Genomic DNA, 12,679 nt, shown 5'->3' with positions numbered 1-12,679 from the left:
AGAAAGGTGAAAGAATACCACTCCAAATTGCCTCTAGTTGGATTTGACAATGTTGTGAAATACAAACCTTACAACTAGACTAATAATTATTTTGTTGTGAATATTATTGTGTAAGTATATGTTCAAGTCCCCTACTACACTCAGTGATATGACTATGTTAACCAAGCTTGTTTGGTGGAGGGGGTGGAGAGCTCAGTTCCAACCCTACTACCTACTTGTACTTGGTAGTAGGGATTCTCTTATATCCTTTCCTATTCTCAAGCATTGATCTATGTAGTTAGGCTGGCTAACCTGCGAGAAATGCTGGTGGAGTAGGGTCATTCTTCTTACCAAGGGATTCCCTAGTTGGAGGGGGGCCCAAAAAAAGATGGTCAATGCTCCCTCTCTTTTAGGTGTGTGAGAAAAAACACTAGTTTGTAAATACGGTGAGTGATAAGATAGATCGAGAGATATTTTATTACGGTTTTATTAGAGATATTGGAGATATTAGAAAAATAGTTAATTAGAATATTATTGTGTTTAGGATACATACATTATGTGTGAGATAATTATCACGTTAATGAAATTACAGTTTTTTCAACATACACCCCATAGTAATTTTTATTTTTTACCATAAACCCTCGCACTTTTCAAAATCTACTATATACTTCTTAATATCTTTAGAATCTCTCGTGTGCTCTTAATGACTAACAACCATCAATTTTTTAGTCATTAACCCTTAATTTCATTACCGAACCCTAATTAACCCATATTTAATCCGTCTACTTGAATAAATCAAATTGAAACACTTCCTATGACCAAAGAACGGGAAAGAGAGTTATGGAAAGAGAGAGATAAAAGGGGCAATAGATTGTGTTTTAATGGTGGTCAATATATTTTTGATGACTCAAATAGAGGTCAAATACGACTTAGTATCAGATTTAGGGTTAATGACTAAAAATATTGGTGGTTGTTAATCATTAAGGGTACACGATAGATTTTGAAAATATTAAGGGTTATATAATGAATTTTGAAAAGTGTTAAGGTATATGCTGGTGAAGAAATTCGATGAAATTATTCTTGTGATCAACATTATTGTATTTAGGATGTGTTATAACTTATATATATATATATATCATTTAATAAAAATATTATGCGTGAGAAATCAATTAGTTTCTTGGAAATTATGTTTGTTAGGGATTTGAGTTGATCTTGGAGACCATGAAATTGTACCGTATAGATAGCAAGTATTTCATACTGAATTAATGGAAAAGTGATTAACCAGTTTATTATATTCTTTCCCTCCAAACTTATTAGTTTTGCAAAGAGAGAACGAGAGAAGGTTCGCAAGAATTATATTGGGTCTCAAAATGCAAACAAATAGACAACAAGGAGAAAGATTCTTTCAAATGGGATCTCTGCTCTAAGAAATCGTACCTATTCCTCTTTCCTATTCTTTCGAAGTGATTAAGTTTGATTTTTAACAACTATATGGGGTTAGGGGTTCCATGGTGCACTAGATTAGCGAAATGTGTTCCAAGATGTAATTTACCATAATGACACCGAACATACCCAGTTATGGAAATGCCCAAATAGGCATAGGAATCTGTAAACAAGTAGATTTAAAACTTAACATAGGAAAACTTCAACATATCTTATAAGGAAAATATTAAATGTAGTCCATAGAGATATGATTATGCGTAAAATATATTTCCTATACTAGAACTATTAGATATTTATAATACCGAATATACGTGATTATCTCATAAGTAAATTACTAGCTTACTAGTTATTATCATTTTAGAAAATGTACTTAATATTTATATATATGGCAGTTTTTAGGATGTGTAGCCAGTTGTTTAATGTGAGTCACTCTCCTTAATTCCTTACTAGTTACTAGTTACTAGTTACAATCTCCAGCTAGATTCTACAACATGTGTTGTCACTATCCCTTTTTTCTTCAAGTTGTTAGGCAAGTTTGGGGTGAGCATGTTCATGGTTATGCTATGTTTTGAGTGAGTCATAAGTTAAAATCTTCCAAAAATGTGCCAAAAGAGTTGAATAAGGCAGGGTTTGAGGATGTGGAGGCAGTTGTTATTAAGGCAAAAATGAGCTTGATATAGCCCAAAAAGATATGCACAACCATCCTTATGATCAAGAGATGATTAATATAGAGAAGCTTGCTCTGGAGAATTATAGGGGTGCATAAAAGAATCATCATTATTTCCTATAACAAAAAGTAAAGTTACAGTTATTCGAATGTGGGGATGTAAACACTAAGTTTTTCTACCAAGCTCTTAAAACCAGAAAGAACCAGAATAAAGTGCATGATATTCATGACATGGATGAAAGACATGTGAATTAAAAGGGGCATATAGGAGAGGCTTTCCGTAGCTTTCACAAGGCATTGTTTACTTGCAAGGATTAGAAACAACCTTTGTTGGCCACCTTGTTAACAGAAGGAAGAAGCTCAATAATGATCTCATGTGGAGATTGTCCATAAATCCTTTACTATAGAGGGTGTGAAGAGAGGTAATTTTTAGCATTCCTAATGAGAAGGACCCTAGAACATATGTTTTAGCAGCTGTTTCTTCAAGCATACACTTGGATGTCATTGGATAAGAGGTCTTTGAATACATTCTTAATTCTTTTAGACGGTGAAGCTGCTAAATGTCATCAATGTCACCACTTTAATCTTAATATATCCAAGGTTAAATGCCCTGACATTATTGTTGATTCCAGGCCAATAACATGTTGTTATGTGCTTTATAAGTGCATTACTAAGTTGACTAGCTAGTGAAAATCTTAATAGAATTTTGCTATATATTGTGTTATCTAGTCAAGGTGCTTTTGTCTCTGATAGGATTATCCTGCATAATGTCATGATGTGTTAGGACATAGTGAACATATATATAAAAAAAAGATAGCCTACAAGAGCTTATTGAATGACGAAGCAGGATTTAAAGAAGGCTTATGCGACTGCGAACTAAGACTTCTTGCATCAGATGCTAGAAGGTGTGGAAATTCCACAATGTTTGTTCCACAAATTATGATATTTGTGGAGACTTCCATGTTCACCATCATGTTGAATGGAGCACCTACTAGATTTTTGGTTCTCAGCGTGGGTTAAGGCAATGGGACCCTATGTATCTCCTCCTCTTTTGCTTTATGCATGGACTACCTATCACGAATTCTTAATTATGTGGGGGGGGGGGACCAAGATAACTTTAAGTTCCATTATAGATGCAAGGAGATGAAGCTTTCGCACTTATGTTTTGCAGATGGCCTACTTCTTTTTTACAATGGTGACTTCAGCTCCATAATGTGTTGCTCCAAGGGTTTCAGATGTTATATAATGCCTCGGAATTGGAGTTTAACAAACACAATTAAGAGGTTTATTATGTTGGTATGTCTTACCACGAAATCAGAAGAGAACTTGGTGTGAGTGATTTTGCTATTTGAGCTCTACCTTCCAGATATTTGGGAATTTCGTATCTCTACTTAAAAGTTAAAAGCTACAGACTGCCAGGTTTCAATTAGCAAGATGGTAAGTAGATCAGACGCTAGAGCTAAAGGCACTAAGCTTAACTATTTAATAGTGTGCTAGTAAGTATCCATATGTGCACTAGGGGTAGTTGTTTATAATCCTATTTGTATCCTTCATGAGGTGAATAGTGCGTGTAAGAGCTTTCTATGGTATGAGACTCATAATTACAGCAAAACTGCTTAGTAAGTTGGTACAGGTTATTGCTCAGAATAACGACAATTTATGGGTTAAATTGGTCCACAATATCAATATTAAAGATCCGTATTAGAGCATCTATGTGGCTCCAACTAGGCTAGTCGGTCTTGGAAAACAGTTTGTCATCTAAAAAGTAATACACTTGTGTGATTGATGTGGATGCTTCAATTCAATTGAATATAAAAGCGTTTGAAATAGATACGCTCATCGAAAATATAGAATGATTATGTGGTTAGCTATGCAAAATCGCTTGAAAATAAGGGTGAGATTGGTGGAAAAGGGAGTTTGTGCTGATGACTAATGCGTGATCTGTCAGCAAGTCCTAAACATCCAATTATTTATTGTGCTTTTAGCAATCATTATGCTAAGGAGGTGATGCATTGGTTGGGGATCCACTAGCAGAGAAGGGCTTTTCTCAACCGTGTAGATGGATCAATAACAAGTACATGGGCCCTAAATTCAGAAAGCAAGTTGTACTAGCTTCTTTTTCTAGCCTTGTCTACATGATCTGGAAGAATAAGAATATGGCGGTCTAGGAGGATGCAATGAATGCCTATACATAGAGTAGTCTAGGAGATTTCATACATGGTCAAAGATAATTAATTGTACAAATTATAGGAAAAAAAGTTAAAGAGGTGGATAGGAGTAGGCTTGAAAGTAATTAATTTTGTCTTTTTTGTGGCACTGGCAGTTTGTGTGTTTGTCCGCTAGGTATGTTAACTAGCAACTCTTAGTTTGTAAGTTAGAGTGTTATCGGTATAATATCTCTTACCATCGCAAAATAGGGAGTGTTAAACGCTGCCTTTTTTTTTACTGCACATAACCCAGAGATCTCAACCCTTATTTTTTTTATTCACAATATCTTTTTAAACACTCTATGTTTTTCCATATTGTATACAAGATCGTCAAATTTAGGGACATTTTACTTTTGTTGTGAGCTAAATATACTAATCAAAGAAAAAAAAATCTAGTTGAACTTGCAATTGATAATTTATTTTCGTCTAACCAATGAAGTGATATTATTCTACAAGACCCAAATGAAAATAAAAGAGATAAACATTGATGCTCGCAAGCAATTAATGAAAAGGGTTTAAGCGAACTCTTAAGAGTACTACGAAAGAATTTGTGTTCGCTTACATCAATCACACAATCTTAACTCTGAAAATTAAAAGTTCTATCTCACACACTAATAATGAATTATAGTGAACCATTATGTAGCACGAAAAACTAAAATATACCCTAAATATTTTAAAACTATGAATAAGCCAATAAAAATAAGGATTATTTGTGAGAAACTACTTATAAAACATGTTTTTTTGTGATAAACTACTTCATAAAAAAAAATATTGTCATAAACTACCTTTTAAACAAAAATGTTGTAAGAAGCTACCTTTTACCGGATTATGATTGTTGACTACCTTTTCCGGCATTGACCTTTGGTTTTATGTTTTATCCCTTCCTATTAAAGGTAAGGTGCCACATAACACTCTCACATGTATGTGCCCCGTGACACTCATCTTCTCAAACTTCTAATACACATGTTTGTCGTCTGATTTGAAAATATTAACAATGTTAATTTCTAAAAAATGATATCAATTTATACAAGTTTGCTGAAAAATGATATCGAACTTCTAATATATAAAGTTTGCTGAAAAGTGACATAAAAAGGTATAATAATGATATCATTTTTCTTATAAATGATATCAATTTGTATAATGATAAGGTAGATAAAGTGTAGACAAATGATAGCGGAATAGGGGGAAATGGTACAAGTTTACTGAAAAATGATATACAAGTGAGTAATAGCAGTTTTTTCACCAAATACCCACGACAAATCATGAAATTCACCATATACGCTTAATGTTTCAGATATTCACCATATACCTCTGAGTTTCCGACAACGTTAACCAAATCCCCTTAGTCTAACGGATGTTAACTTGCCGTTAGCTTTATTTACCATTATAAACCTTAACCCCTAACACACCCTCCTCACCCTTCCACCCCAGCCCAGCGTAGCCCCCACCCCTCCCCTCTACCTTAGGCCAGCGCAGAACCCCCTTCCTCTCCGCTCCACCACCGCAGCACCCCTCCCCTTTCCCTCCATTGCCGCAGCCCCCTCTCCCTCCCCCCACCAGCCCAGTTCCCCAACCTCGCGATTTTCTGCAGCCAGTTGATTTCCCCTTCAATTAACTATAAGAAAATAGGTTTTGGGCGACATATATTTTCGTTGCCTAATGAGCCAATTTCATTGCCTAATGAGCCAATTTCGTTGCACAAATGTTTGGGCGACGAGATATTGACGCCTCGATTTTGCCGCTTATGGTGACACCTATTGTAACTTGGGCGTCGAAAATTATAATTGTCGCACAAACTGATTCTTGGGCATCGAGTTACATTTGTTGCCCATAATGGGTTTTATGCTACGAGAATCTTATCCGTTGCACATTTAAGGGAACAGTTGGGCAATGAGTTTTTTAAATTGTTGCCTATACTTGACTGACTTTTTGGCAACAACTTAACTTTCTTTGCTCATATTATCAAACATTGTGCAACAATTACGGCTTTTTTGTCGCCCATTATGTCTTGGAATCTTACATGCATGATGTTATCGGCAACACCAATTTCATCGCCCAAAATACATTAGGCTAAGAATTGTTGTACAGAATTTTCAATCTCGTGCTAAATTGAAATCACAATGTGCAATCCCTATTGTGTAGCCCCAATTGGTATGGACTACGAATTATTATTATCGTGTAATCTATAAGCTTTTTCCCTGTTCATATATATTAGTTGAACCTATTAAAAACAAAAGTATGATATAATAGAAGAAGTATTTGTGGAATAGCAAATAATATATAATAGAGTACAACAAAATAATCTTCAAATTTGACATCCGATGTAACTTGAATGATTTAAAGTAAATCTAAAAAAACTAATTAGCAGTACCCATATTTTACGATGAAATTCACATAATCCAAGCCTTATCATAGCTTTCCTCTGCGAATTTCGGAAAATATTCACGACCCATTATTCTTGATAAAATCAAAAACGTTAAATTAGATACCCCTATGATTAATAATGTGGGGGAGGGATTAATGATCTATTTACTCTCTCCAGATATAGGTGCACCAATATAACAAGTCACTAGTACAGAATTGACGATTTGCGTCGGATGCGAGGCGTCCATTTGCGTCGGACATGGGTCCGACGGCAAAGGTCTCGACGCAGATGACAGAGACATGATCTGCGTCGGACCCAGAAACGACGCAGTTGAAGAGCTATTTGCGTCGGACGGGTCTCGAGGTGCGACGCACATGACAATGCTCTTTGCGTCACATGATGAGCCATGTGCGACGCAGATGGCTGAGGCCAGCAACCCAGAACCTACCATTTGCGTCGCACATTACGCCACATGCGACGCAAATTGTAGGTTTTTCTTTAAAAAAAAATAGCTTTCACCATTCTAAAAGCTGCAATTATATTAAAAAACAATTCCACATTGAAATTGCAAACAATTATGTGATTATTCTGATTAGAGTAGAATGAAAAACATGAACAAAAATCCATAATGAAAAACGTATACAATTGTTCTGTAATAAAAAAATATAAACCAAAATCTAAAATGAAAAATTATAGAAATCATACAAAATAAAATGAATTAACCAAAAAATCCAAATCACTCGTACAACAAGTAGAGAAACATCCTAAAATGATCGAAATATAAAAGCTTGTCTGCAATTTCTTCTCTTTCTCCACCAGATCTGCAAATTCAATACATTTTAATTGAGTTGATAAACTGAAAAAATACCAGAAATTGATTTTTTGACGGTTCAATTCACTACTACAAAAAAGGGCAAAGATAACTGTTAAATTAGGCTTTACATAACAGTTTTGAGGTGTTATCCAAGTCAATGTAATGTAAAGTAAACATAACACCTGACGAAAGTGTTATGTTTGCCAGAGAAAACATAACAGTCATTTCTAATACACGTTATGCCACTAGATAACACATTTTGTAAATAAGTGTTATGTTTGCTATTTATATGACAAAGTGAAAGAAGAAAAATTTAACACTTATCTTGAATAACTGTTATGTTTTCCTATGATATATATAACATATATTACCTATAACTGTTATCTATGATATTTTTTTTATAAAAATAATCAAATTATCATTTCACACATATATTATTGGCCGTAGGCGTTGCAGCACGCAGCACAACAATGTCGTACAACAAAATTCCTTTTTTTTACAAGACAGTACAATACATGTATCTGTTGTATAATTAAGGCTCAACCCATAAGATATTACAACAAATAAATTGAATATCATATTCCAAACTTCAAAAATTCTTTATATCACAAAATAATTCAACTAATATTCATAAGTCTAAACTTCTAAAAAAAACTACTATATATACATATCAATATTAATCTAAATCATAAACAAGATCAAATCTATCCTATAGCCACATCTACATGATATCAATATCCAAATCCAAAAATATAATGTATGTCCAAAAGTGGATTAAGTTAAAAAATTAGGCGGAAAGTTAGAACTCATTCATCATTTGTGCTTTGTGTTGATCTCCGACATATGTAATCCACAACTCCTTGAGTTCATCAACTTTCTCCTGAGAGTAGGTTGGACCAATGCCTTGTTAATACTACAATAAATGTATCGTAATTACAAAATAAGTATTCATATATAAAAACATGAAAAGTAATGAAACTTTATAATCAATCATGCACAAATTAATTTATCATAGTTGTAGCAAGATCATTCAGATATAAAATAATAATCAAGTGTTTTCAACTAATTTAGCCAAACTACTCTTCATCTATATAATATAACATGGATACAAATCTACAGTCTGAAAGATTCGTAATCATATAGAAATTAAAAAAAACCATAAAACGTCAACTTACAAACATGCATTTCGTAAGCTAGAAATGTAAAATATACACCCCCAAAATAAACAATGTAAATCATCTAAATATCTAATTACTCCTCTATTTCTCTTATATGATACACTCTTAAAATTACAGACTTCTATGTAATTTTTAGAAAAGGGAAAGTTAGATATAAAGAAAAATGAAAACTCATGTACTCCCTCCGTCCCTAAATAGAGTGCCCATATCTCCAATGCACGTTTTGTATCGTTAATATCTTTAACTTCATATTAGTAAAAATTATAAAAGTTTGATTTTCTTAATGTATGTAATGAGACGAATCAAACAAAACTCCACATGACTATGTTTTTTCTTATATATTAGAAATATTTTTTGAGGGCTTTCTTTACCTTTGAATAGTGTCCAAAAAAGAAATGGGCACTCTATTAAGGGACGGTGGGAGTAATCGAAGATAGATGGAAAGGATTTATTTTCCAAAAAAAGAGAATGATGCATCTAATTTGAAACACTTATTTTTAAAAAGTGTAGTATCTAAAAAACGAAGAAAGTATTAGATGTCCAAATTTATTCACTCACATATTAGTATCTAAAAATAATGAGTAAAAGAGCATTTAATTTGACTAATTTCAAGTTTATTCACTCACATAGTGTCATCTTTTATTTGTCCAAATATTGGAACACCAAGCTGAATTTGCTCCCTTTTATTCGCCTTCATCTGTTTGTTAAACAAAACATATGTACCACCTGCATATTAACGAAAACTACTTAGAAACCCAGATAAAGACCTACATACTTTGATACTATCAGTTATAAAGGTATTGAAGATTTGGAAAGAAGCCACACCTAGGAGTTCTCCATTTTGACCAGCAGCTAGGAGTTCATGAACAAAGCCATCCAGCTTGCAAAGTTTTGGATCAGTAAATATGTTTTCGTACATCTTGAGTCCTTTAACAACATTTACCTGCCAATTACAAGTTTATGTCATTAGTAAATGTAGTGTATATTCAGAAGCTAAGCTTCTGAGGACAATAAAACTTATTGGTACTACATTTTTCATAACAAACATTTATAAGTTATGTTGAGATAATGATAATTTTTTATTTCAATATACAACCTTTCCATTTTAATATAATATGAATATTACTATACAATACTAGTTGTACTTTGTTGATCTAAACACGATTTGTTTATATCCACCACGAACTTGGCAAAGCTGCATCACTGCCCATGCAAGAAATGCCTAGTTCAGACTTTGAAATCAATATGAACCCCTTTCGTTCATAGCATTTTTTCATTCTCTAAGATATATAAGTCTATTAACCAAAAGATTTTAAACTTTCGAAAGAAGAACTCGCCATGTGCCCTTTCACTGGCTCCTTGGCTACGAAACCTTTTGTCAGCTTGATCTGCTCATGGCGAGCAGCGCATTCTTCATGATTATCACATATTTCAATGTGATCCAGAGTTGCTTGTACCTCATGGGAGCCTGCAATTAATGGTAAATCACAACAAATCGTTAGCAATAAGAATGTATAGAAGAAAAAAGAACAGAGAGAAGATTATGGACTCTTATGAGCTGAAATTGGTGATGACAGTAAAAAAACAACAATCAATTTTAAATGATAGCAAACTTAATTGACTGATAGATCACATACTTTTCACACATAATTGGCAGCTCAAGAAATTTCGCAAATTAGGCAAAAAAACGGACCAAACAACATGTCCATCTCCAGTATGCAATGCATAAACTTTGTCTGCTTTAGACAACACTATTAGCAACTTCCTAAAGGCATTATGATCTCGGGTCAACTTGCTCTTTTTGGAACTTTTTAACCTCAATGCTTGGATGGTAGCCACATCTTCAGGGCTTGCAAGCATCAAAGTCCCTTAAAGCTTCAACAAGTGTCCCTGTGTCATGAAAGTCAATCAGCAATACAAAGCAGGTGGAGACAAAGAGAAATTAAAATTAAAGAACTCAAGTAGGGATTATCACGGAGCTGAACATAACATAAAAACAACAGCAACAATCACTGTCAAAAAAAAAAAAAAAAAACAGCAACAATGCCTAAGGCAATTGACTAGAGCTTCGACAAGCAAAGCAACACCAACAAAGCCACAAGAACAACACCACCACAACATCATAATTCAATCAATACTAAACAATCTAAAACTGACTGGAAGGTTAGAGAAAAGGTGCACACCACCTCAAGAAACAACGATAAACAACACCACCTGCACACAACGGTGCCAACGACGCCACAACAACATCAGCGACGAACAACGACGCCACAACAACACAACACCAGAGTAGCATCAACAAAGAAGGGAGGAAAACACGAGAAACAACAACCCACAAACAGTGAAATTTAATGTTCAGTATTAACTAATATCATCTATCATTCATTAGTAATATTTGTATGAAAACGGAGTGAAATTTTCTCGTCTCGTTTTTTTCTCCACCTAATCGACCACCACTAATAAAGCAAAATTACCAATCTAAGAAACTAGAAAATTGATTAAATTATCAAAATTTTGAACAATAAATCCACAAATATCAATTTCTTTATGCATTAGGAATACATAAGGGCTTGAAAATTAAGAATTACCTGTAAATTGTTGTTAAGAATGGCAAATATGGTTGTCGATTTCTCCCAAAACGATTTACTGAATTACTGGGCAGGATGAAGTTGCGAATTTTGATGAATATATCCACGTTGTCTTCTAGAATGAAACTGAGACTGTGAGGGACGAAGCCTCATCGGAGATGAGGGCCGGAGCTGGAAACTGAAGGGGAAATCAGAGGTGCGAGCAAGTGGTTACAGAAAATGAAAAGTACGGTTTGTAAAAGAAAAGGGTTTGCAGTTTCTATTTTATGTTTTACGTGTAGAAAGTGATCCTAATTTCTAGCCAAATAAACGGTCTATAATATAATTATTTTGACATATTTTTTAATATTAATAATAGAACAACACATACTAATTTTATAGCAAAGATAACACATATTAAGATAATTGTTAAGAATATATTATCAATACAAGTTAAGATAACAGTTCTGATGTTAAAATGTTAAATTTAGGCTTTACGTAACAGTTGCTAAAATAAGTGTTAATTTAGGGGTGTTATCTTTGCCCTGTTTTGTAGTAGTGATTTTTTACTTCAACAAAATACCATAAACTGAAAAAATACCTGAAATGAAAAGCCTCGGTTTCCGTTTTGTTCGACACCACCAGATCTGGATTTTCAATCACCTTCTTGGCAACCAGGCGGCATGTCTTTGGCTAGGCGTTTCTCCACCAATTCTATGGCGTTCTTCGCTGTCTGAGGATGAGCATGACATTTACTTGCCTTATTTGTTGCATGCGAAGATGGTGGTATGAGAAAAATAAGATGAGGATGACCATAAGGAATCTACATTTCAGTTTCGAAGGATAAGGGGATGGAGGTGAGAGAGAGATTTCATAAGTGAGGGCCTTATTTTCTCTTCACTGTTTCTGGTTTCGAACTTTGTGCAAAAGCTCCACAATCTTTTCGATCGATATTATCATCTTCGCGGTATGTTATGTGTTATGCTAAGCTTTTCTATTTTGCATTTTTGTTGTTATTTGTTGCATGCGAAGGAAAAAGAGAAAAATAAGAATGAAGTTGTTGAAGATGGTGGTATGAGAAAGAGAGAGGGAGAGAGGGAGAGAGGGAGAGAGAGAAGAACGGCTGAAGCTAGATAAAGAAGTTAGGGTTTGATAATATAAGAATATGAAGCCTAATCGCGTCGCACAGATAGCTCATGTGACGCAGGTAAGCCCAACTCATTAATTTCTGCATTTTTTAACCCTTATCTGCGTCGCACATACCTACCATGCGACGCAGATCAACCCAAATCATTATTTTGAGTGGAATTATATGCGTCGCACCTTAATTGACATCCGACGCAAATTAGCCTATTGCAACGTACATAAGTTAAGTGCGACGCAGATAAGGTTTCAATTTTGTCACCTAGACGCAGCAATGTGCGTCGGATGGACCTAAGTGTCTGACGCACATGAGCTA

At 34.3% G+C, this 12,679-nt stretch overlaps 1 protein-coding gene across 1 annotated transcript; it reads right to left on the bottom strand.

Annotated features, from left to right (window-relative positions):
* Positions 1 to 8,029: 8,029 nt before the first annotated feature.
* On the bottom strand, positions 8,030 to 11,465 carry LOC104897224 (RNA demethylase ALKBH10B-like). The gene is made up of 5 exons (XM_057394314.1): positions 11,242 to 11,465; positions 9,991 to 10,121; positions 9,479 to 9,596; positions 9,280 to 9,379; positions 8,030 to 8,355 (listed from the first exon to the last, which is right to left on the bottom strand). The coding sequence occupies exons 2-5, from the start codon at positions 9,991 to 9,993 to the stop codon at positions 8,289 to 8,291; spliced, it is 288 nt and encodes a 95-aa protein (XP_057250297.1). The 5' UTR covers positions 9,994 to 10,121; positions 11,242 to 11,465; the 3' UTR covers positions 8,030 to 8,288.
* Between the last annotated feature and the right edge of the window lie 1,214 nt (positions 11,466 to 12,679).

The sequence above is a fragment of the Beta vulgaris genome, chromosome 4 (assembly GCF_026745355.1).
Source record: "Beta vulgaris subsp. vulgaris cultivar EL10 chromosome 4, EL10.2, whole genome shotgun sequence".
NCBI lineage: Eukaryota > Viridiplantae > Streptophyta > Magnoliopsida > Caryophyllales > Amaranthaceae > Beta > Beta vulgaris.
Note: the sequence above shows the minus strand (reverse complement) of the source record. Positions and strands in the feature narration are given on the sequence as shown.

Coding starts and splice junctions, on each gene's coding strand:
- LOC104897224 (XM_057394314.1), bottom strand. Junction 9,380..9,478: donor TCAAAATGGAGAACTCCTAG/GTGTGGCTTCTT, acceptor GTTAATATGCAG/GTGGTACATATGTTTTGTTT. Junction 8,356..9,279: donor CAAATAAAAGATGACACTAT/GTGAGTGAATAA, acceptor ACCTACTCTCAG/GAGAAAGTTGATGAACTCAA.